The sequence below is a fragment of the Mytilus edulis genome, chromosome 13 (assembly GCF_963676685.1).
Source record: "Mytilus edulis chromosome 13, xbMytEdul2.2, whole genome shotgun sequence".
NCBI lineage: Eukaryota > Metazoa > Mollusca > Bivalvia > Mytilida > Mytilidae > Mytilus > Mytilus edulis.
In genome coordinates this window covers 52,521,935-52,545,663 of record NC_092356.1, presented here as the reverse complement: position 1 = coordinate 52,545,663, position 23,729 = coordinate 52,521,935, and the positions used below count along the sequence as shown (strand labels likewise).

The 23,729-nt window shown below is 32.7% G+C and overlaps 2 protein-coding genes and 1 long non-coding RNA gene across 4 annotated transcripts; 1 reads left to right on the top strand and 2 right to left on the bottom strand.

Moving 5' to 3' along the window:
* Window positions 1-1,098: 1,098 nt before the first annotated feature.
* Window positions 1,099-6,425, bottom strand: LOC139501848 (protein mono-ADP-ribosyltransferase PARP15-like). Of its 2 annotated transcripts, none has more exons than XM_071291070.1 (5): window positions 6,184-6,425; window positions 4,233-4,449; window positions 3,435-3,526; window positions 2,081-2,303; window positions 1,099-1,672 (listed from the first exon to the last, which is right to left on the bottom strand). In XM_071291070.1, exons 2-5 carry the CDS (start codon window positions 4,403-4,405, stop codon window positions 1,261-1,263), a joined length of 900 nt encoding a protein of 299 aa, XP_071147171.1. In that variant the 5' UTR covers window positions 4,406-4,449; window positions 6,184-6,425; the 3' UTR covers window positions 1,099-1,260. The 2 variants fall into 2 exon arrangements, with proteins under 2 accessions (XP_071147171.1, XP_071147172.1); XM_071291071.1 differs by having other exon boundaries at window positions 4,233-4,418.
* A 449-nt stretch (window positions 6,426-6,874) lies between these two features.
* LOC139501847 (uncharacterized) lies at window positions 6,875-15,915 on the top strand. The gene is made up of 10 exons (XM_071291069.1): window positions 6,875-7,660; window positions 8,339-8,776; window positions 10,363-10,511; window positions 10,805-11,002; window positions 11,294-11,458; window positions 11,826-11,958; window positions 12,481-12,623; window positions 13,426-13,540; window positions 14,166-14,382; window positions 14,816-15,915. Exons 2-10 carry the CDS (start codon window positions 8,371-8,373, stop codon window positions 15,225-15,227), a joined length of 1,938 nt encoding a protein of 645 aa, XP_071147170.1. The 5' UTR covers window positions 6,875-7,660; window positions 8,339-8,370; the 3' UTR covers window positions 15,228-15,915.
* Window positions 15,916-22,341: 6,426 nt separating this feature from the next.
* LOC139501116 (uncharacterized) lies at window positions 22,342-23,333 on the bottom strand. The gene is made up of 2 exons (XR_011658465.1): window positions 23,185-23,333; window positions 22,342-22,420 (listed from the first exon to the last, which is right to left on the bottom strand). It is a non-coding gene; the product is annotated as an uncharacterized lncRNA (long non-coding RNA).
* Window positions 23,334-23,729: the final 396 nt, after the last annotated feature.

Sequence of the window (23,729 nt, the reverse complement as noted above, 5' to 3'; positions counted from 1 at the left end):
CACATCTACATAAAAATATACACCATCAACCATATGTCACCATATCCAACGATGCGGGAACAAAACAGACAAAATAAATAATACAATACTGGGGCCGGTTTCACGAAGCTATCCTAAGACATGTCATAAGACATATCTTAGGACATGTCTTATGATCCTCTTATGACTATCCTAGGACATATCTCAGACCTCGTCTCGAAGCTGTCTTAGGATCATCTTAGCTAAGACATCCTAATCCTGTCGCAAGTTCTTTAAATTTTCAAATATAAATATGATCTACGGAAAAAAATCGTGTAAATGTAGTATGTCTTACCATAAATTATTCTAAACGTATTGATTAATATAATGACATAATTTGCAAAATAAATATAAAAAAATAAAAGTAATTTATATATAAATTATCTTTAAACAATACATCAATATAAATATGAAATTTTCAATGCAAAATTAAGAAAAAAGAATATAAAATTATGACATTGTTTTGGTACAAGTGAGTTGAATTCAATTTCGACTTATTGGTTATAAAAGGTTAAGAGATAAAATCGTGCAGTTTTTATATCAATACATCGAATTTTCATTGTTGACAAATCCTGATAATCCGTCAATGTATATATGTTTTAAGCAGGAACAGGAGAATAGATAATTAGATAATGATAAGATATATTTTTTTCAAAATTAATATGAAAAATGAGTGTAATTTATATAAATAAACGTATAACTATCCTAAGACCATCATAAGACACCTCTCGCGTTGTCCTAACTTTATGACCAATTTTAAGAGATGTCCTAATTTAGGACCGCTTTGTGAAACCCACTTAGGACTAAGATATGTCGTAAGACCATCCTAAGACATGTCTTAGTCCTAAGACAGCTTCGTGAAACTGGGCCCTGATGATTATAATGATTCTTGAAAAACTCAAAGATTTTCTTTTTTCAATTTTTAGAGTTCTTTACTCCGTGTTCTTCGTGTTACAATCAACTTTTGAATATAATATTTCAGATTTTTACTTTATAAATATACCTGTAACAGTCGAATAACATTTTCATGAAAATAGTACACATTTAGATTTCACATTATCTTGATTATAACCACAATGAAATAAAAAAATATGCATTTATTTACAATTGTATCAATATGTAAAGATTTCATTTTTCTTTTAAAGTTTTTTGTTTGTTCAAGTCATATATAATTGTCAAACTCAACAAATTAAGATACTTGTCTAGTACTTGATATGCATTCCCGCCTTTTTGTGCAGCAACTTAAATGTATTCAATAAGATATTCAGGGTAGTACTGACTGTCATGGTAAACACAGTAAGTAAATGGGTTCTTCTCATTATCGACACAACTGTCAAATAAAGGACCTCCTGGAAACTGTTGTGGAGGTCTCGTATAGTCAAACTTTCCTTTACATGTTTTTCCCGCCAATACTTTACACAAAAACATGAATTTATGACCTGCGTCGTCTGGTTGCGCATAGGAGTCGGATTTTGATGCGTCTTTAGCAAAATATATTCCTTTCCCTAACATAGTTCCAGTACGACCTCCTGCTAGACGAGGGTCTAAATTTTGTTCTGTAATTACCTCCAGACTGTCAGGGGTTGTACCATGAAACAAACTGAGCTCATTACAGCAGCCCTTGCCATAATCATATTCCAATTTTCTTTTTCTCCTGTAAGATTAAAATAAGTCCTAATTTACATATGCAGATAATAAAGCTTTAAACATGCATTGTACAATCTTTGTTTCTGAACTTATTATTGATGAAATCTTTGACATACACTTGTATCATCAATATAATATTTATCAGATAGATTTACATTTAACTCTATGTCTTCATGAAAACTCTTGAAAGCAGTGGGAAATCTGATTGCTTGACAAAATTGCAGTTTTAATAAAAAAAAATGCACGGTTCTTGCTTTTTACCGCCAGCACATTGTATTCTTATTGGTTTTGTTACATTTACATATGTACTTAATTGAAAAGACATTACGTAAAATGCTGGAATACAGTTGAGATAGAAAAAAATATTTATAGATCTCTGTACCAAATAATTATTGAAACTGCAAAATTTACTCACAAAAAATAATTTTCCCAGAAGAAGACATTCTGAAGTCTGTGGATTGATATTATGTTGGCGTGTGTGACAGATTTCTCGAACTTCATTTGAACATTTTCCCATTCCATTTTTATAAATCCTTCCTGATTCTGATCAATGTTGACCATCATATTATTTTCTCCTTCCATATCAGTCCAGTGTGAAGGCGTTGGTAGTCTGTCTGCTGTTTTTGCAGCCATGTGAGCTGATGATGACATACAAAAAAAAAAATTGTAAACCTTTATTTATTACTAAATTACTAAATTAATATGTTGTGTTGTCATATATTACTATTAGTACTTTGCGAAATGAGATAGGTGTTTCATACATTGTTTTATATCAACCTCATCATGAACGTAGAGTTAGAGATTATGCAGAATCTAAAATCAGAATTTCAAGATCAATAACAATTAACAGACATTTAAATAATCAATTCGTAATGCATAGTTAGGATAAATCTTACGGTGCCCGTTATTTCAAAATTTGCACGAACAAAAGCTCTGTTCTAATGCATGATATTCCAAGTTGTATCAACCAAATAAACTATCGTCCGTAACAGCAAATTCAAAGTTTTGAAAACGGGGGACACGGAGAAGAACGAACAGTTTTCTTTAAATTAGAGGCTCTCAAGAGCCTGTATCGCTCACCTGACTCTACTTGGGTTTTTGAAATCATATAAAAAAAGATAAAATTTGGCTACAAAGTAACAACACTTGTTCAGTACCTCATAAGGAACATTCATGCTATGTTTGGTTTCATTCCATTCAGTGGTTCTCTTAAAGAAGACTTTTGTATGTTAATCCCATTGGGTTCTATCTTAAATAAGTCCCTTCGCTGGCGGCCATCTTGGACGATGGATCGGCTACAAAGTAATAACACTTGGTCAACACCTCATAAGGGACATTCATACTATGTTTGGTTTCATTCCATTCAGTGATTCTCTAAAAGAAGTCATTTGTATGCATTTCCCATAGGGTCCTATGTTTAACTAAGTCTCCCGTTGGTGGCCATCTTGGATGATGAATCGGCTACAAAGTAACACCACTTGGTCAGCAACTCATAAGGAACATTCATGCCATGTTTGGTTTCATTCCATTCAGTGGTTCTCTAGAAGAAGTTCAAATGTAAAAAGTTAACGCCGACGACGGACGACAAGTGATGAGAAAAGATCACTTGTCCCTTTGTGTTTTTTTAACCTATTTTGAATCATACTCCAGAGTAGTTTCATATACCAGTACCCTTTATATTCAATCAGATTGCATCTTACATACCTTTGATATAAGTAAAAGTACATGACACATGTAACGTAAGAGAGACCGAATTATTCAAGTCTTACCTCTTACGTTTGACACATGTGACGTCACCGGTAATGGCGCTGGTATCGTGTGTGGGATGGTTCCTGAAGGAAATGTACTACTTGGAATAAAGCTAAAATAAAAAGGCTTACAACTGTTAACATTGTGCTTATGTTATTGAGTTCACCGTGTGTGAAATTAAAATACGAGTATAATTTGACTGTAAGAGGGGGGAAAATGTTTGAGTAAGTGATGCATGTCAACATGAAGACAAGCGTCTGTCTTACTGTTATTTCAAATCTTTGGTAAGATGTTTTTTTTTCAACATATAACAAAATAGGAACATTTTGTGGTTATTCCACGTATCTTTGTGCATGTTCTTACTGAATTGTGTATACAGCGGTATACTACTGTTGCCTTTCTTTATCTACTAATGGATTTCTTATCGGGGCCTATTATAGCTGACTATGCGGTATGGGCTTTGCTCATTGTTGAAGGCCGTACGGTGACCTATAGTTGTTAATGTCTGTGTCATTTTGGTCTTTTGTGGATATTTGTCTCATTGGCAATCATACCACATCTTCTTTTTTATATTTGTATGTTTTTCTTACAATCCTACTAATGGATTTTGTATTTTTTTCTTACAATCCTACTAATGGATTTTGTATTTTTTTCTTACAATCCTACTAATGGATTTGGTATGTCTTTGTTTTAAATTAACAATCCTACTTTTGGATTTGAAAAGACTAAAATGTCTGAACAATAGATTTGATTGTACTTGATATCCTTGGTACCACTTAAAAACAATAACAATGAAAAGAAAAGAAATCATCGATTACCTTAATTTTGTTGGAATTGTTGTGAATTTTGACGGTGATGAAGCTGTGAAACCTTTTCCGCCCTTTCCTTTCAGTATGACTGTAGACGTTTGTTTTCCTGTTTTGGTTGCTAATTGTTTTCTTGGGGCTTTACCGCCGGTGGATATTCGCGCTGTCTGTTTAGTACGTCCCATCTTTGATATTATGCTAAAATACGTCCAAGAAGAAATTGAATAGTCTAAAATATAAAGATTGGATTAATTAATGTTAACAAGTATAAAATTTTTAGTTCTTAAGACGAAAAAAATGTTATGGCAAATAATTCATTATTGGTATTATCTGATATTGTTAAATATCGTAATCTGGTACAGGGGCGGATCCAGCCATTTTAAAAAGGGGGGTCCAACCCAGGACAAAGGGGGTTGGGTTCCAACTATATGTCTCCATTCGAATGCATTGATCGTCCAAAAAAGGGGGGTTCTAACCCCGGAACCCCCCACCTGGATCCGCCACTGTGGTATTTGAAACGCAACGGTACTGATTGGGGAAATTGGGGGGGGGGGGGGGGGGGGGGCATAATTTCGATCCCACGATATTTTTTCGTCCTGAATTTCTAAAACCACAGGCGTGTTGGGCATGGACCCCCATTTATTTATTTTTTATCGGTGTTTTTTTAGTAAGATTGAATTTCTTTAATATTTCAACTAATTTACATCCTATGTTTCTTTCTTTTACAAATATGATTAAAACAACAGCATCCATTATCCCTGTTTTCCTATAATTACAGCAGATGACCGTGAGGTAATTCCGGTGTATTGGTATCGCCTAGATTTTCATAACGTAATATTCGTTTGTGGTTTTTAACCGATATAAACATGGTGAATACGTAGACATTTTCAAGTGTAAACGAACATTCCTTATCGGTCGCTTGTTATAAATTCATTTCTCCAATGAATATTCATCAAATACTTTTAAAGCAGATAACTAAATAATATTAAAATGTTTTGTTATATACATATAAGTGAAAAAAATCATTAATATCTATGCACACGCATGCGGAAGAATATCTCAAGAACGGTTGCAATCTTAAGGAACGATAACTCTGCATGGATGATTTTTTGCGGGAAAATACGACTGCCTATTCAAATCCATTCTATTAGAAAAATCGAATTATTACAGAAGAGTGACGTGTCCACCATGCACATCCACTGCACTATTATTTATATTGTAGAATAAAATGACATACAAATGCATGAAAATTATATTTACATGTAACTGTAATATAAAAGTATTAATATAATACAATGTATACAACAATAAACCAGAGTATACTCGGATTTGTATCACTACAATATAATAGGTCAGGATGAATTGCCTGTCATTAATTTATCATCCACGCACGAACTTGTGCCAGCAAATATATATATCTGTACATTAACCTCACTTTTAGATATAGGGATGTAATTTTTGTTCTGAGACAAGTTCTTGTCCGACCATCCACAAGAACTTGCGGTCATCCGGTGTTCAGTACTTCAGTACTTTGATTAGTATTCGTATTGAAAAATAAGTTTCAGTACAAAGACATTAGTTTCCGTTTTACCGTTTCAAGAAATAAGTTTCAGATTCAGTATTGGGAAATAAGTTTCAGATTCAGTATTGGGAAATAAGTTTCAGATTCAGTATTGGAAAACAAGTTTCAGATTCAGTATTGGGAAATAAGTTTCAGTAATTAAAGAAATTTCATGATTAAGAAATAACTTTCAGTATTGAGACATAAGTTTCAGAATTGAAAAGTAAAATAATGTCAGTATTAAGAAATCTAAATTAGCAAATAAAACTAAACACTGGAATAATGGAGAGGGTCCATGGCCTAAACGCCCGTGCCCGATGCGGCGGCCTAGGTGATGGATTTTAAAACCATTTATTTTCAAGTAAAAAAAGTTTGTTAAAAAAATATAATGATAGAAATTACCTCTTATTATGTTAGAATTCCAGATATCTTGTGATGCATTTACTTCTTATCAAGATATAATATATTTCCTCCGTTGTCACAACCAGTTGGTCACATATTTTCATTGGCTAACTGTGATAACCATATGATGCCGTTGATGCATTATGAGTGTTCAACCGTCAATTAACATTTCACAATATGGTGCAATGACAGCCAATATACAATGGTGTTCAACGGTTCGATTAAACCATGATGTTTCACAAAATCAATGATATTTGCTATTTTTAGATATGACCGACCGGGTATTTAAAAATAGTGTGTGGCTTTATTTATGTTTTATTATCGTCACAGCGGCGGATCCAGCCATTTGAAAAAGAAGGGGTCCCAACCCAGGATAAAGGGGGGTTCCAACACTCGTTTGCATGTAATCCGAGATCAATACAACTTGAGTTTATAACGCAGCTACAATTATTTGTAGTCTCAATGGAATTGTTTACAACCTAGTTTATGATTGTTAGGTCAATTTTTTTCTTGATTCAGTAAATCTTTTGATTGTTAAGAATTTTGATTGATAAGAATACTTTTAGGTACATAATTGATATATCATATAATGCAATCACCTTTTATGATCTACATTAAATCAATTTTGGTTGTGTATGTTAGAGATTTTATTTATGGTTGTTAAATAATTTGTATAATCCCATATAGCAATAGAATTATACACTGTCAGGTAAATATAGAACACCTGATATTTTATTTTTCATATTGAATTGTTACCCGATTTGATGATTTATTTTTAAACAACAGCAAAGAATTTGAACGGTTACCAATTTGGTTGTTGATTTCGACAAATTGTGAAATGGTTAATATATTAAATTAAGTAAGAATGAGCTACATGTATACTAATTGGGGAATGTAAATATAGGTAAAAAAATTCTATCAACGAAACCAAGCTTCTAAATATAGAACATTAGAATACCTGTCCTAATTATTTGTGTATTGATTTGTAACATGATCAATTGTTGAACACATAACGAGACCTTGAACAGTGTAGTTGTTATTTGACAACATAATATTGTGAAATGCCTGACAGTTGAACGTTAAAAATAGATTGAACTTATCCAATGAAAGCGACTTTGATGGAAATTTGGTTGGTATTTCAACATGTTGTGCAATGCCTGTCTGGTGGTTGAACGTCATAGTTAAAATTAGAAGTATAGACCTTGAACAGATGGAATTTGGTTGTGATTTCAACATGTTGTGAAATGCCTGAGAGTTAAACGTCATGGTTAAAATTAGAATGAATTATCCAAGATCATCCAATGGAAGTAGTTCAACCAATGTACATTGGTTTGCAGTTGTCTGTTACAACCGATCAAATACATAATTTCTAAATTTAGACTTATACTTAAATTCAACAGTTTACAGTTTGGGGCTTATTGTAATCATTTGGAACACAACAGAGCGGAGGGAAGATTATTTCTACTCTACTCTAGTGGTATGTAGATGTATTTCGGGCTATGCATAGGTTATAATTATTTTTTTCCGCATGATTTAGTTGCCTTGATCAAAATCTGTAACTTTAAACTGAATTGATAACTGTATTATTCACATTATTTCATATTGATATTTGGGATTACGTTTGACCCTAGTATGCAATTTCAAGTCACTAATACACATATTTAAAGACGTTCTATTATTGTTCGCTTTAATTCTATAAATTATATAACACTAATTTTAGCTTCAGAAGTTTCTCTCTTGTGTATATTATATATTTGTGTAATCGTTTATATTATACTCCTTTTTCATGTTATTGATGTTAGTCTTTTAAACGGGTGTGAATGATGAATAATTTAGATCCTGTGGAAAATTGTAATCAGATATTGGAACAACTCCCTCTTTAAATATATATGTTCCAGTACATACAAGTTTTAAAGGATATTTGTTAAAGTAAATAATTAGAATAGTATTACGGCATTATCAGTCTGTACTTCATTTTCCGTAATAAAAGTATAATCCATCTTTTTAATCATATAAAAATTGACTCAACAAACTCAGCCTAAAGCTTAATTATGGTAATGATCATAGTATTGTAACTATATACGCTAATAAGGAAAATACAATCTTTTCGTTTTTAGTTAGAGCGTCTTATATACATTTATGTTTTTTTTTAAAGATCTAAATTAACCATTGACCAGAAAGTTTAAGATGGGACGTACAAAGCAAACGGCACGGAAGTCTACGGGCGGGAAAGCCCCAAGAAAACAATTAGCCACCAAAGCGACAAAGAAAAGTACACCAGCAGCAACATTCATAAAACAGACCAAATTGATGGGTAAAGGCGGGAAAGGTCTTACAGAGACAACGAAAACAACTACAGCTTCACGTTTTAAATGTGGGTGTCCTGATGTTAGAAAGGGTGAAGGCGGGAAAGGTTTAAAAAAAGGATCACTTGCCATGGTTACAAAAGGAAAAGGTGCTGAAACATACCCTGATGTTGGTAAGGGAAAAGGCGGGAAAGGTTTCGCGGATTTTTCGAAAGGCGGAAAGCGAAAATATTCAGCACCATCATCACACAAAGGGTCAAAGAAATCCAAAAGGTCTGATTACAAAGGTATGAACTTAACATTTAGGTCATTTTGAATTTTTTATGCATGTACCCATTTTTTATACGACCGCAAAAATTGAAAATTTTTTGGTCGTATATTGGTATCACGTTGGCGTCGGCGTCCGAAGACTTTTGGTTTTCGCACTATAACTTTAGTATAAGTGAATAGAAATCTATGAAATTTAAAAACAAGGTTTATGAACACAACAGGAAGGTTGGGTTTGATTTTGGGAGTTGAGGTCAAAACAGTTTAGGAATTAGGGGTCAAAAAAGGACCCAAATAAGCATTGTTCTTGGTTTTCGCACCATAACTTAAGTATAAGTAAAAAGAAATTTATGAAATTTAAACACAAGGTTTAATTTCAACAAAAAAGGTCCCATTTTCAAATTGGTCTACATTAAGATCCAAAGGGTCCAAAATTAAACTAAGTTTGATTTTAACAAAAAATTGAATTCTTGGGGTTCTTTGATATACTGAATCTAAACATGTACTTAGATTTTTGAATATTGGCACAATTTTCAAGTTGGTCCAAATTGGGGTCCAAATTAAACTATGGTTGATTTCAACAAAAATTGAATTCTTGGGGTTTTTTTGATATGCTGAATCTAAACCTGTACTTAGATTTTTTTTATTATGGACCCAGTTTTCAAGTTGGTCCAAATCGTGGTCCAAAATTAAACTTTGAATCCTTTGGGTTCTTTGATATGCTGAATCTAAACATGTACTTATAATTTTTATTATGGGCCCAGTTTTCAAGTTGGTCCAAATCGTGGTACAAAATTAAACTTTGTTTGATATCAACAAAAATTGAATCCTTGGGGTTCTTTGATATGCTGAATCTAAACCTGTATTTAGATTTTTGATTATAGGCCCAGTTTTCAAGTTGGTCCAAATTGCAAAAATTGTATATTATATGGGGTTCTTTGATATATGCTTAATCTAACCATGTATTTAGATTTTTGATGTTAGGGGCCCGGTTATCAGATTGGTCCACGCTGAGGTCTAAAGGGTCCAAAATTGAACTTTATTTGATTTCATCAAAAATTGAATTCTTGGGGTTCTTTGATATGCTGAATCTAACCATGTATTTAGATTTTGGATATTGGACCATATTAGGTAATGTCCAATTTAAAATTTAAAGTTTTTAAGTTTAAGGTCTTAAACCACATTCATTATGTGTCAGAAACCTGTGTTGTGTCAACTATTTAATCACAATCCAAATTCAGAGCTGTATCAAGCTTGAATGTTGTGTCCATACTTGCCCCAATGTTCAGGGTTCTAACTCTGCGGTCGTATAAAGCTGCGCCCTGCGGATCATCTGGTTCGTGCTTGAAAACGATTTCAAAATTGTTTCCTGAAACGTTTAGTATAACTTTTAAGCATTACTGAGTGTGATAACTGAAAATGTTAATGTGTACAAGAAACATTCGAAACATTGGAATAAATAATTTATAAGGCATGACTTTTTTTTACATCGAATCACACATATTGAAGGCTATACGTTTAAACGTCTGTTTCTATTATTGTTTATGTTCTCCATATAACTAACTGAAATTGGTAAATCTAAATAGAACATGAACATTGTTTATAGACTCATCTGACAGTGAGGAAGAAGACCAAGCTGTTGTAGATGATAATTTGAAGGATGCCATCCTCTCGAGTTTCGAAACCGATGGAAAGAACGTTGAAGTAGTCTTTTCTTTTGACACAACCGGCAGTATGAGTCAGTACCTAATGAAGGTACTAAGAACTTTAAGATAATAATATTCTTTCGATTTAGAGTATGGTTTGTCAAAATGCATAGAATAATACCTAAACAAACTTCAAAGATATAAAAGTGTAAGGACGCGATAAAGTCATGTTAATTTATTTGGAAGACAGTTCATTGTGTTGCCTTATGGAATTATTTTCATAACAGCGTGGACACTGAGACCATTTCTTGGCGCGCTCAGGGAATTAATTGACTAGGTTAGATCAGGTGAACGTTCGTCTGTAACGCCAAACTTTCATAAAACATCCATGCTTTATTGTAGGTTAGGACTAATTTAAAAGAAACATGTCAGCGACTATTAAGAGATATACCAAATATAAGAATTGGAATAATAGCACACGGCGATTTTTGTGATAACCACAATTACGTCATCAAAATCCAGGATTTGACCTCAGATGTACAGAAGCTTGTCGACTTTGCAGCGGGAACTCCCGCGACAGGAGGTGGTGATACTCCTGAGGTATTTCCTGATATATCTTAGAATAATAAACTATTTAATGAACAAACCTTGAAAAATTGTGAATTTTTATTTTGTTATGTGTTAAATGTCACATTTTAATTTATTGATACATGTTAGTAAATGGTTGATACCAGTATAGGCTACAAGAATCTGTCAAAAAACTGTAAAATTATCGTCCAACGTTTAAGTTTTAAGATTAAAATGCAGAGTATACATAATCGAAAGTGAAAAGAATCATTTATGAAATCAGTAAAACAAGTACAAAAGTATAAAACAAAAACTATATTTCAGTGCTACGAGTTGGTGTTGCAGAAAGCACAGAAACTGGATTGGACAGAAGACTCTGCCAAGGCTCTGGTTGTGATTGGAGATTGTGAACCCCATCCACCATCATATACTGACCAGAAGATTAACTGGCACGACGAGCTGAATGCATTGAAATCAATGGAAGTAAAGGTAAAATATGACTTGTTGGATCGCTCCCTCATTGGCATATACCTTTTATTCTTTTTAGTCATTTTATGCGTAGTATACTAAGTGGATGTGCATACGCAAAATTGTTGATATTAAAACTTTGTATATATGTGGTTTGGTTTTTTAATGGCAAATATTTGTTTCATAACATTCCACCTCAAATTCTGTTTGCACGTAAATATTTTCACTATATTTTGTGTCCGCTTATAGTTTGTTGGTTTGGTATTTATATCTTCGTCTTTTTTTACTTTAGGCCATTGTATTTGTCTTTTCTTAAAAATTTAGCAAATTTTAATCATAATGAAGTAAAGCTGTTTTAAGCTTGCATTTTTTTTTTAAATAATTACAGGTATATGGCGTATATTGCAATAGTGGATATCTAAGCAGGGCTGAACAGTTTTATGAAGAATTAGCAGAGCGAACTGGTGGATGCCTTTTAAAACTAGCCAACTTTAGTTTAATTACAGAAATGTTTCTGGGAGGTATGTATTTTAGTGTCATATTACGTTAACATACATAGCAGTAGTGATGTAATAGAAAGGACACGAGCATAAATGTAACAAAAATACCTACAATATCTCTGGTGATTTACACGTCAAGTGAAACATATAATAATCAATGGAAGTAAATGGAATAGATGAAAGTCAAAATGGATATGATGTAGTTATCGAAATAATTATCGAAACAGATAAACTCATATAGGGGAAAGAAAAAGGGTGCAATTATTTAAATTGATTTTAGCGTTCAGTGGCAAATATTTTAAGACTTCTACTTGAGACAAGAGGGAATATTGGAATGGTCTTACAAGATTAACTTTTTTAAAGTGCATATAGAGTTAGGCACTTTCTCAATACGCATTATAGCATTAAATATCTCTTTGTAAACTGGACATCGCAATTTTCAGAATGGGCTATTTCTATACCCAAATCCCGTTTGGGGTGGACGCGGTAAATTAATAATAATGAGATGGTAAAGATGTTGAAAAATTAAACTTATATTTCCAGTATGCTATAAGGAATATAATAAAGAACAATTTCAAGCGTTCACAGAAGAACTAAAACAGGGAGGAAATCTGACGAAGGAAAAAGCAGATCTTATGAAACAGCTGGAAGTTTCAAAACCTGCAGACGACAATGTTAATTACCTTGTAAATACTTCAAAATTGAATGCTTATTTTTTGTAAATTCATTGGGGGTGTAAAAGCGTTGACCGAAGTACATTTTGTATGAAGCCCGGAAGCGCATCATTCTAAACATGTCAACACTTTTACAACCCTATGAAGTTACAAAAAGAAGCAGTCAATAATTATGACTATGTTTTTTTAGCTACGATCATGAAAACAAGATTTCTATCAAGTTTTTCTTTAATTAACCTCTGCACTTTATTGTGGAAACGTATGTCATCATGAATGTTACAATTAATTTCGAAATGAATGTGAATTTCAGAATGACGCGAGTTTGCTGTTAGCCAATCAAAATATCGTATCATAATGAAACATACATGCAATGTAAATTATAAATTATTGGATTATAATAATGCAAGCATCTCTGTTGGACATCAGTAAATTCTAATGCCATATATTTACTATTTCACAGTAATATGCTTGCGCTGTAAAAGATAATTTTAAGTTGTATTCTAGAACAAGATAGAAAAACATTAAAAATTCAACCTCCGTCCTTGTTAATATCAGTGAGCTCGTAAACGACGTCTATATATACCAATGAGAACCGACATAACAGAGGAATACCCATAATGCATCACCACCTGTCAATTGCTCCATTTATTGGTCCACCGTATTTAAAGTGTGCCACAGAAAGATTATTAAAAATGCGAAAAAATACTTATTGTTTTTGTCAGATGTCTTTTTAGCAACAAAAATAGCTACCAACATGATATAATGTTTTATTTTTTTTGCGTTTTACAATTATAAAATTTTGCTTACTTTACAGAAAAAATACAATTATGACTGGTGGGACTTTGATGGAGACCATAAAAATACGCCTCTTTATTCTTATAATGCTGCAACTGATACCTGGACTACCTACTCCAAAGCCACATCGTCAAGTAAGTGCTTCATATATTACATGTTACCAGTACAACTTCTTTTCTGAGTTGACATGAATTATCATTGATATGGTCATAATTATAAATTAATTGTTATCAAAACTTTTCCTTTTTGAAATACTAAAGCTTTTCTACCTCAGGAAAACATTACCGTAGCTGTAATCGGCAAAACGTTTCGGAAGTTTTGGTCTGCAATGTTTTTTCAACTACGTACTTTATTTGTCATTTTTTTTAATCGAGCATCACTGATCAGTCTTTTGTAGACGAAACGCGCGTCTGGCGCAAATACAAAATTGTAATCCTGGTACATGTATCTATGATGAGTTTAATTGCTACGTGTGTCTCTTCTTTTCTACTAGTGCTGCAAACTTTCAAATAGACCAATCTGAAAAATAACTTATAATTATAAATTAATCAAATAATGAGTTGATTATTAAAAAAAATATATACGTTAAGGAGTAAATAAAGGGCTTATAAGTTACCACCATCTGTATCAATTCGAATGGACGTGTAAGTTTTAAAAATTTCAAGTTTTTATGAGTTTCTTATATCAAGTATGTATAGCCTAGAGTCTCCTTGATTACGATAATAGTAACGGTCAACATCTATATTGTTTTATTTTCAGTTGTTTCCACCGTTGGAAAGAAAGACGAAAAATTGAAAACTCCTCCCAATTGGGCAGCTATGGCAAGAAAGAACAAAATGATGGTCAACCTTGACCAAAAGAAAGACAAGATAGAATGGGATAATGTTAAAATGACATTTGAGGGGACATTGCCACAAGCGACCATTATATCTATTCACAGACTTCAAAACAAGTTGGTTTGGAAGAAATACTTGACGTAAGTAGATAGTTCAAATCGAGGCTTCGTTAAAGACCCTATGCTGACCTAAAGTTGTATCATGGTTTTTTTGCCGCTAGTATTACATAATCGTTTTATTCCATTTATTTGTATCGTCTCATTTTCTACAATATGATATGCATGCGTTATCCATTGTGCAAAGGTATTACTAAACGGATGTCAGAACCCGTCAATTTCTACTTTGAATTGATAACAGTTAATTATAAAATTTACGTTATTGCTAAATATAAAACAAGAAGAGTACATGAACAAAAGCATAACTGTTTTGCAATGAATTTAACTTTAAAACTTTCTAACTTTGTATGATAGTAGTAAAGAGAATCATTTTGACCAAATTAAGCGAATTATTATCACATACATGTACCGGGTTTTTGGTGTTTTTTCACGTATTTTTATTTTTCATTTCTTGCAGGAGAAAAACCGAATTAGATAACGAATATGGTAAAGACGGATGCAATGAGATTTCTTTATTTCACGGTACAACACCGGACAGTCTTGATAATATTACGGACAAAAATACCACATCACGATTGGGACGTGGTAAAAAAGGACGAGTGTTAGGAAAAGGGATGCATTTCTCAGTAGATGCTTCATACTCCGATTCTTACGCACAGCCTGATGGCGAAGATCACAAATACATGTTTTTATGTAAAGTTTTGGCGGGAAAACCATGTCCAGGAAAGGGAAATTACACCAAACCTCCTCAGCAGTTTAAAGATGGACCTTTATATGATAGTTGTGTAGATATTAAGAAGAATCCGAAAGTTTATTGCATATTTCAAGACAGTCAGTATTACACTGAATATCTTATAGAATACATATAAACAATACAACGGAAATGTCCGAGTAGGGAAAGTACTGTGCAAGAATGACTGATGGCTGTTTGCTTTCCGCCGCATCAGTTAAAAAAAGGTTATAATAATGAACATGCTTTCAAGGATTTTCATGGTTCTTGTATATATTACGTATACCCCTTGTACGCTATATCATATGTCATCAAACTCATTCATTATTTTGTCGTGATGATCAATGCATTTCAATGGGGACATATAGTTGTAAAGTTGGACCCCCCACCCTTATCCTGGCTTTGGAAGCTCCTTTAAAAAATGCTAGATCCTCCCCTCTATGAAGCAACTTGTGATGTATTATTAACATATCCTGGTATTAATTTATTTAATAGTTCATCTCGACTGTTTCACTCCTTTTGTTTCAATATATACATGTACGTGTGTTAGCTTTCAATTGTATATACATGTATACATAAACATGGTTATTTTCAGACGGTTGTATAAGAACAGTTTTTATTTATTTCACGGCATTCATACTGCCACGCACCAAAACAGAAGAAGAAAATATAAAAAGATGATAGATAAAATAAAGATGAACTAAGAAATAGTAATATGGAAAAGTGTTTGATTTCACTTTTGAGTTATCAATTAAATTCAATTGTTGGTATTTATCGAATTGATGTGTTGTGCGTGTATGTATATAAATAAAAACAATGTATAAACTTCTTCAATTGTAAGTATGTCACACTAGCTTTATACTTTGCTTAACATCCAGATGCAACTATTTCATTTTGGGGACTATCTTGCTAATATGTTTGAATTGATATAATATGAAAAAGAGGAATGTTCCTATTTGAATACAATAAAAAAAAAATGAGATAGCAACCCGACATCACAAAGGCATCTTTAAAAATAAGATGTGGTATGATTGCTAGGTGTGCTGGTGATCTGTTCCACAAGATTGTGTATGCGTCTAGTGTGGTTAGGGCCATAGGCTCTCTTTCACCGCTGGATAGCTTGCTTTGCAGGTGAAAAGAAAGCCAAGAGTGTACGTCTTTCTGCCAGTACATAGCCTCTACACTATTCAAGACTCCCCCCGCGATAGCACATGGTAACTAGGATCTAGCATCCGATGCATTATTGTAGAGGATCTCGGAGCAGCAAGGGCCCTAGAGTTGTTGTGTGTAGGCCCTTCGGCGCGTGGACACACCCTTGTAGTCATCACCCTTGCCCCAACTATAGGTAAATAGTACCACTGCCTTGTGGTTAGATTTGGGAAAATCAAAAGACTATGGGAGCAGACCCAGAAAGAAAAGCCGGGGGGATTGAACTCGTCAGCCATGGCAGGCAATCGTCTATGGGAAGGAAAACCTAGACGACAAAACTCCATCCTACAGGTAGTATGTTTCTCGTATGGCTAATCACCAGTCAGAGGGAAAAAGAAGCTGATTACGGAAACCAAAAGGGCCTTAAATGCCAACCGGCATGAAAAGGATAGGTGAGGTGAGGTGATGATTGCCAATCAGACAACTATCCAAAGGAGACCAAATGACACAGAAAGTAACAACTAAAGGTCACCTTACGGCCTTCAACAAAGTAAAAAAATCAACGAAGTCAGAAAGGGTCATTGCTAATAAACAGAAGGGACAGTACAAAGAATATACCAGGCATATAAACCGTCTATGACGACACAACACAACAGTATCTTTGAGTTTTAAAAAAGTCGAATTTGAATATTTTAAAAGTTGTTCAAGACCCTACCTATGATTCAAACTATGTCCCTAATACGCATCCGAATGGTCCATTGTGATTTATATCTACATAAGATGTCACTGATTATGCTAGCTGTGAAATATTACAAATCGGTTAATTTATCTTATGAAATATATACGGTATAGGTATGAAGTTTTAGCAACAACAAAATTATGGGAAGGTTTAAAACCCAGCCCAAAGTCTGTACCAACATCCGTAATAGTATGTTGAGACCTTCCTGTGTTTCATATGATGAACAATCGTTAGTGCATTCTTTTAATCTGATCTTTTTTTTATTTTTGCAATTGGTCTCATTGGCTGTCAAACCACATCTCTTAGTTTTATATTTTAAAGAAAAAAATGTCATACACTAGTAAGGGCAATACAACAATAACGAGTCAACACGACGGGTGCCACACGTGGAGCATGATCTGCTTACCCTTCCGGAGCACCTGAGATCACCCCTAGTTTTTGGTGGGGTTCGTGTTACTTATTCTTTAGTTTTCTATGTTGTGTCATGTGTACTATTATTTGTCTAATTGTCTTTTTTATTTTTAGACTTGGCGTTGTCAGTTTATTTTCGATTTATGAGTTTGACTGTCCCTCTGGTATCTTTCGTCCCTCTTTTACAGGTTAAAAATATTGGCACTTTTGAAGATTTTGTATGGCTGTTAATTTTTAAATTCTATTATACATTTCCATGATAATATTAGCCATGATATTATTGATTTATAAAAAAAATGAATAAAGGGAGCTTATTATGCGATTAACGGGAATTACATAAAAATGTTACCTCTGCATTCTCAACATGTAACTAGTTTAAAAATTCATCTTTTTAATCAGTATTGCTATAATCTATCCTAGCGTACCATTTAACGAATATTTTCTTTTACAGTACTGTCAAAATAGTTATTTATATTAGGTTTATGAGTACATTATATAAAACGACTCAGCAGCTAATCCAGGATTTTCTAATTTGCTTGCATTTCTCTTGACGTGCATGCAACTATTTTTTCTTATACAAAAAAATCTTTAACGAAAACATATACATACCATATGTATTTTAGGAAATACTCGAGTAACTAAGGCTGAAAACGATTTGGAATTATGCAAACATTGTCAGCCTTAATTGACGTTTGTGTTCGGAAAACCAGAAAACAAATAAGGAGCAAAACTATACCTTAGTTTCTACATATTCAAGATACAGTGTTTGCTTTAGGTACTGTTAACATACACAATCAGACGAAATGTTTGTCTTTACCCTCATTTTCTAAGCATTAACCTGATGAATAATGAGATTAAAGGTTCAATTCAGTACGAAGGTTTGGCCGAGGAGTCAACTTTCATTTTTAGTAAATATATATATATAGTCAAATAAATGTAGTAAAAAAAGGCAACCGTAGTAATCTGCTGTTTAAAAGTCTCAAATCGAAAAAAAATCTGGTTTACAAACTAAAACCGAGGGGAACACATCGACTATATATAAGAGGAAAACAACGAAATAAGATAACACATGAGTGCAACAACAAAAAATCGACAATGCAACATACACATGAACGAACTATTAGATAACAACTGCCATCTTCCGGACTTGGTACAGGACATTTTAAGAACAAAATGGTGGGTTCAACCTGGGGTTTTTTTTGCTAGCAAAACCCCCGCACATTATGGCAATGGTACATTTACCACTAAATTGACAACATTATATGACGTAAATACAGTACAAATTAATACAAGATCACCAAAAACAGAAAAATACATAAATAAATAATATTATAATACATTTTCACATGTTAAACACAGAATGACAACGTACAACTTAAATTAATTTAGGATTTTACAAAAAACAGCTTGATAGAATTACGATTTTTTTGTCACACGAATGCATCAACACCACAAAAAAGTAACGCCACGGGTAAATTTCTAAAAATTGAATATACATAAAGATTATGTTTCTAATTATGTTATTTTGAAAAATTCTATAACAATTCATAGAGTATTAATATATAAGAATTAAGTTAGTAATGGTGCAACTAACTTTGTCGGCCTTTCTTCCAAAATCAAACTGTGTAAAACAAATAAATCCAATGCACATCCTGAGTAAAATTAACAAAAATCTACGGGTTTTCAACATTTTTATAACCATAGTCTTATTCGGCACATCTTTTGAAAAATTGATTTGTTAACGCTTTTAACTGTGCAATGGTGCCCGACATGTATTAAAACATCTAAAAATATTCATTTTTTATTTGAATTATTGTTTCATAATATGTACACTTATTTGTCGTGTTCGTCGATTTACAATGGCGTTGTCAGATTGTCTTTGCTTATGACCATCTTTTGATTGATAAACTATCCGGTTTTTTTTGTAAAAAAATATAATGTGCTTTTTTTTTAATATTTTATGCAAATTCATCATATCTATACATACTTGCATTTGCCTGTACTATCTTCCAATGTATGTCACTGAAGGTTTGGTTTTATATACCATTTATTGACATCAACTTCTCTTACCAAACGCGGTTATGTGATTATAGACTTTCCGAATTGATTTTCCTCTAAGTTCAGTATTTTTGTGATTTTACTTTTTGTCCTTATAATTACATTTTTAACTGAAGGAACTGTGGTTGTAATAGTAACACCATCTGAGCAAACTGGTTAAGACGTATGAAAGGCTTTATTGTATGCAACCACTGTGAAGAAGTAGGCCCAGGATATGATGCAGTTTATATTACAAATGTATCATAGGTAACGTTAATCTAAAAATAACATGTCGCAGCAGTCATAATATAAACTTTATTTGAATGAAATACTGTCTCTTTGTGTTTAAGAGTTTGGTGCTGATATCAAATTTTCAATTGTTTTTACTATGTTTGAAACTTGTCTTGGCATATGCTATACTGTGTCCAATGCTATGGTCTATTTTGATGATGAGCTTTAAAATATTTGAATCACTTTGTTATGTTATTTGTCTGTTATTTATTTTGTGTGACATTTGATTATTTGGGTTTGACTGTACCAAGTCAGAAATGTGACAGGTGTTTTCCATTCGTGTCATGTGTTTGAGTTTTATATTTTTTGTTATTTTACTTTTTGATTTCAACTGAAAAAACTATACGAATAAAATTGCAATATTTTTGAAAACAAAATTTGTAAACTCTTGTTTTAAATTTTAACCATAAGAATAAACAATTTTCTACAATACATTATTTTATTTTTGTAAATGCTACATTTTTTATAAAACGAACCAAAGATTTACTTTCAAAATGTTCTTCAGTAAGATAAGCATCTGAAAATACAATACCACTTTTATGATCGAAAAATAATTCCAAATGAACATCAAGCCGCAAGTCCCGTTGGAATTACGTACCTAACTGTAATAGTCAAAAATCTATAATTCGAATCACTTTATTCCTTTTAGTCTTTCTATGTTTTAGTGACCTGGCTCTGTACTCGTACATTCCGCCATTTTCCTATCGTAGCTTTTTTTTTTTTTTAATATACTTTGTCTATATTCCTTTTTGTGTTTCTTATAAATCCCGTCATTGTGTTATTATGCCATTGTTTGTTTTTATAGTGATTAAGATAATATCACAATGTTGATATCTAGCGTTGTAACCCTATTTTCAAACGTATACCTATTATAAAATTGAGAATGGAGTACGTAACTAACTGTAATAGTCCAAAATCTATAATTCACTTTATTCCTTTTAGTCTTTCTTTGTTTTAGTGACCTGTTTTATGTCTGTTTTGTTTCTTTCCCACATCGTTGTCAATATAATGGAATTTAATGCAACTATCATACAAGTTAAAGGTTTAGATAGCCATAAAACTAGGTTTAATCCACCATGTTCTACACAGGAAAATACTTATACCAAGTCAGGAATCTGACAGTTATAATCCATTCGTTTGAAATGTTTGAGCTTTTGATTTTGCCAATTGATTGATGACTTCTTTTTAAATTTTCCTCGGAGTTCAGTATTTTTGTTATTTTATTTTTGTTAAGATAGAAAAAAACAGAACAGTCAATTTTATTTGTTTTTCTTGAAGAAAATAGATAGAGAAAATCCGATAGGGGCAGAACTGTTCGGAATGTGGAGCTCAAGGACCATAACGCAACATAAAATCATCAGACCAGAACAACATTCGGACTTAATCTGTAAATTGTCATGATAAAAACAATAAACCCAATATTGAATCAACATCTCCAAGCTTGAAGAAAATGAGTGTGGAAAACTGATTTGCCGGACTGACGGTTAGACAGACAGACAGACAAGACAGACTTTGTCGTTAGATGAATTCAAAGAGAAAAACTACCGACCTGACAAAGTTATAATATAAATAGAGAAAACCACCAATGTTGCAGCTCTTGAAACGGAAAATGCGAAAGAAAAAGGATATGGAGATGTTAACTATGCTTGTAAGCGTTCGCCAATTCAACAACCCACATCCCTAAACCTATAAAAAAGGAATGTGACAGCAAAACATTGGAAATGACTGATATTAACTGTATGTTATTGCATGTGCCTTGTCTTTATTACAAATTTATGGAAAACAGGAGAGGATTGAATTAAAAAACAAAACACATTTTTGTATCATCGACACATATTTATGTGCCACTAACATGTCGGAAACCACTACAATTGTTGTTACAGTAGCTATTCATGTCGTAATTTTGTTTTTCATATTATATTTTCAAGTATCTGTTGTTTTTTATCAGATCTCCGATAGATTCATTTTTATTAATGCATATCTGTTCAGACTCTTGGCGATTCATAGATTGAATACTGTATATGACATCTATACATTAATATTGAGAGCTGTATATTGATATGTTTCATAAGTGCTTCTAAATTTTCGTTTTTTTTTTATATAAATGTTAGACCGTTGTTTTTTTCCTGCTTAAATGTTTTTTCACTAGTCATATTGGAGTCCTTTATAGCTTGGTGTTTGGTGTTAGCCAAAGCTCCGTGTTGAATGTTATGGTTGGAGAGTTGGTGCATTTGCACATACACCACATCTTTCTTATGTGTATTAATTCCTTGATTATGGATGTTGCCGATTTGCACCTAGCGTACATTCTGTAAGTCTATTATTGACATATAACCCACACCACTTTTACTTATCATCATGACAGGCAATGTAAGGGGATTCCGAAGCATATACGACATAGAATGTATGATGCAATGTTGTTATTGAATTATTATAAACACATGTGTTGGACTGAAATTTTTGTTTTTTGAGGGGATGGGTCAGTTCAATAGCGATATCGTCCAGCTAAAAACTGTAATGTCTTACACATTTTACTGCTAGCGTTAATTAGAAAAAAAGGTGAAACCATATTTTTCCTGTCTTCATTTCATATGTCTACCTACAGCATTAAAAAAAGACACACATGTGCAGCATCGATCAAATTTATTGATTTAGTATTTGAAAAAAAGATGGACTTCTCATCAACGTGCTGTGGTAAGACTAGCCTGAACTAATGGTAAAAAAATATTAAATGCATGTAACTTTGATCTTGTAGTTTCCATATACTGGACTTTGGATTAGGCTTTGATGAGCAATATTCCGACCAAACAACACTGATTTCCTTTCTATAACTTTGTCTCAACCAATTGATATGAAACTTACACAATGCTTATTACCATGTATAAGAGGGCATGTTTGAAATTGACTGGCGTCACTTTTTCTATTCTACAGTTATGTCCCTTTACCACTGGGAAAGTTGCTGAATTTTCCTTTTCCGTTCTCTAACTTAAGTTTACCTCAACCAAATGTTATGAAATTTTTACACAACACTAACTACATGTATCACAGAATCCAGACCGAATTTCAGTTTGGGTGGCGCAACTTTTACCGTTTTGGGTTATTTTCCTTTATAATGTTAAATACAAGCAGGGTAATCATCTGTGTCCCATGGATACAATTTCCATTTATTATATTTTGACACTATGTGTAGTTATTTCATATCTATGAAAAAGTAAAATCACAAAAATACTGAACTTAGAGGAAAATCAAATCGGAAAATTTTTAATCACATTGCAAAATCAAATGACAAAACACATCAAAAAGTCATGAAAGTCATAAAAGTCATGCGAGCAGAAATGACAAAACGCCTTCTAAAACAGTTAATTCATTCTTAAAGTCTTAAAACTTATTGGACTATTCTTGATTCGAATTCGAAAGATACACTTACAAAATGATGGATTGATTAAGTTGCTATTTAAGATACGTATACCTGTAATGGTTGCTGTGTAATTAGCATTGAAACCTGGAAATCCTACTTCAAAATCTGAATAGAAACGAACCAACATGTTATTTGTCGTCGATTGCGTTGTTGTTCCGTAAAACGGTCCTCCTTTAAGATATTGCAATACAGGATCGTTTACACTTTCTCCGTCATATATATAACTTTGATTTGGAATAAATAGGAATAAATAACATTCTTCATGCAACCGACATTTCATCTATTATATAAGTCACACCCTTTAAGGTAGCTCTACAGTCTAACAATGATTGTATTATTCTGCACAGTATGTAAAAATCCCAAAGTCATTATCATATCATAACAGGGAGACAATTGTTAATGAACTGATGTAAATAAAAGCACATGGTAATTAATCTGAATATATAGTCATGTCGGAGGGGCTAATATGCCAATCATCTGTTGAAACCAATGTCCAGCTGGACCACAGGATAAATATTGTCGTCTTATCTCTTTGTATTGCAACAAAAATGATTTATATAACAAGGAAGTATGGAAGTATTATATTGAAGTAAACA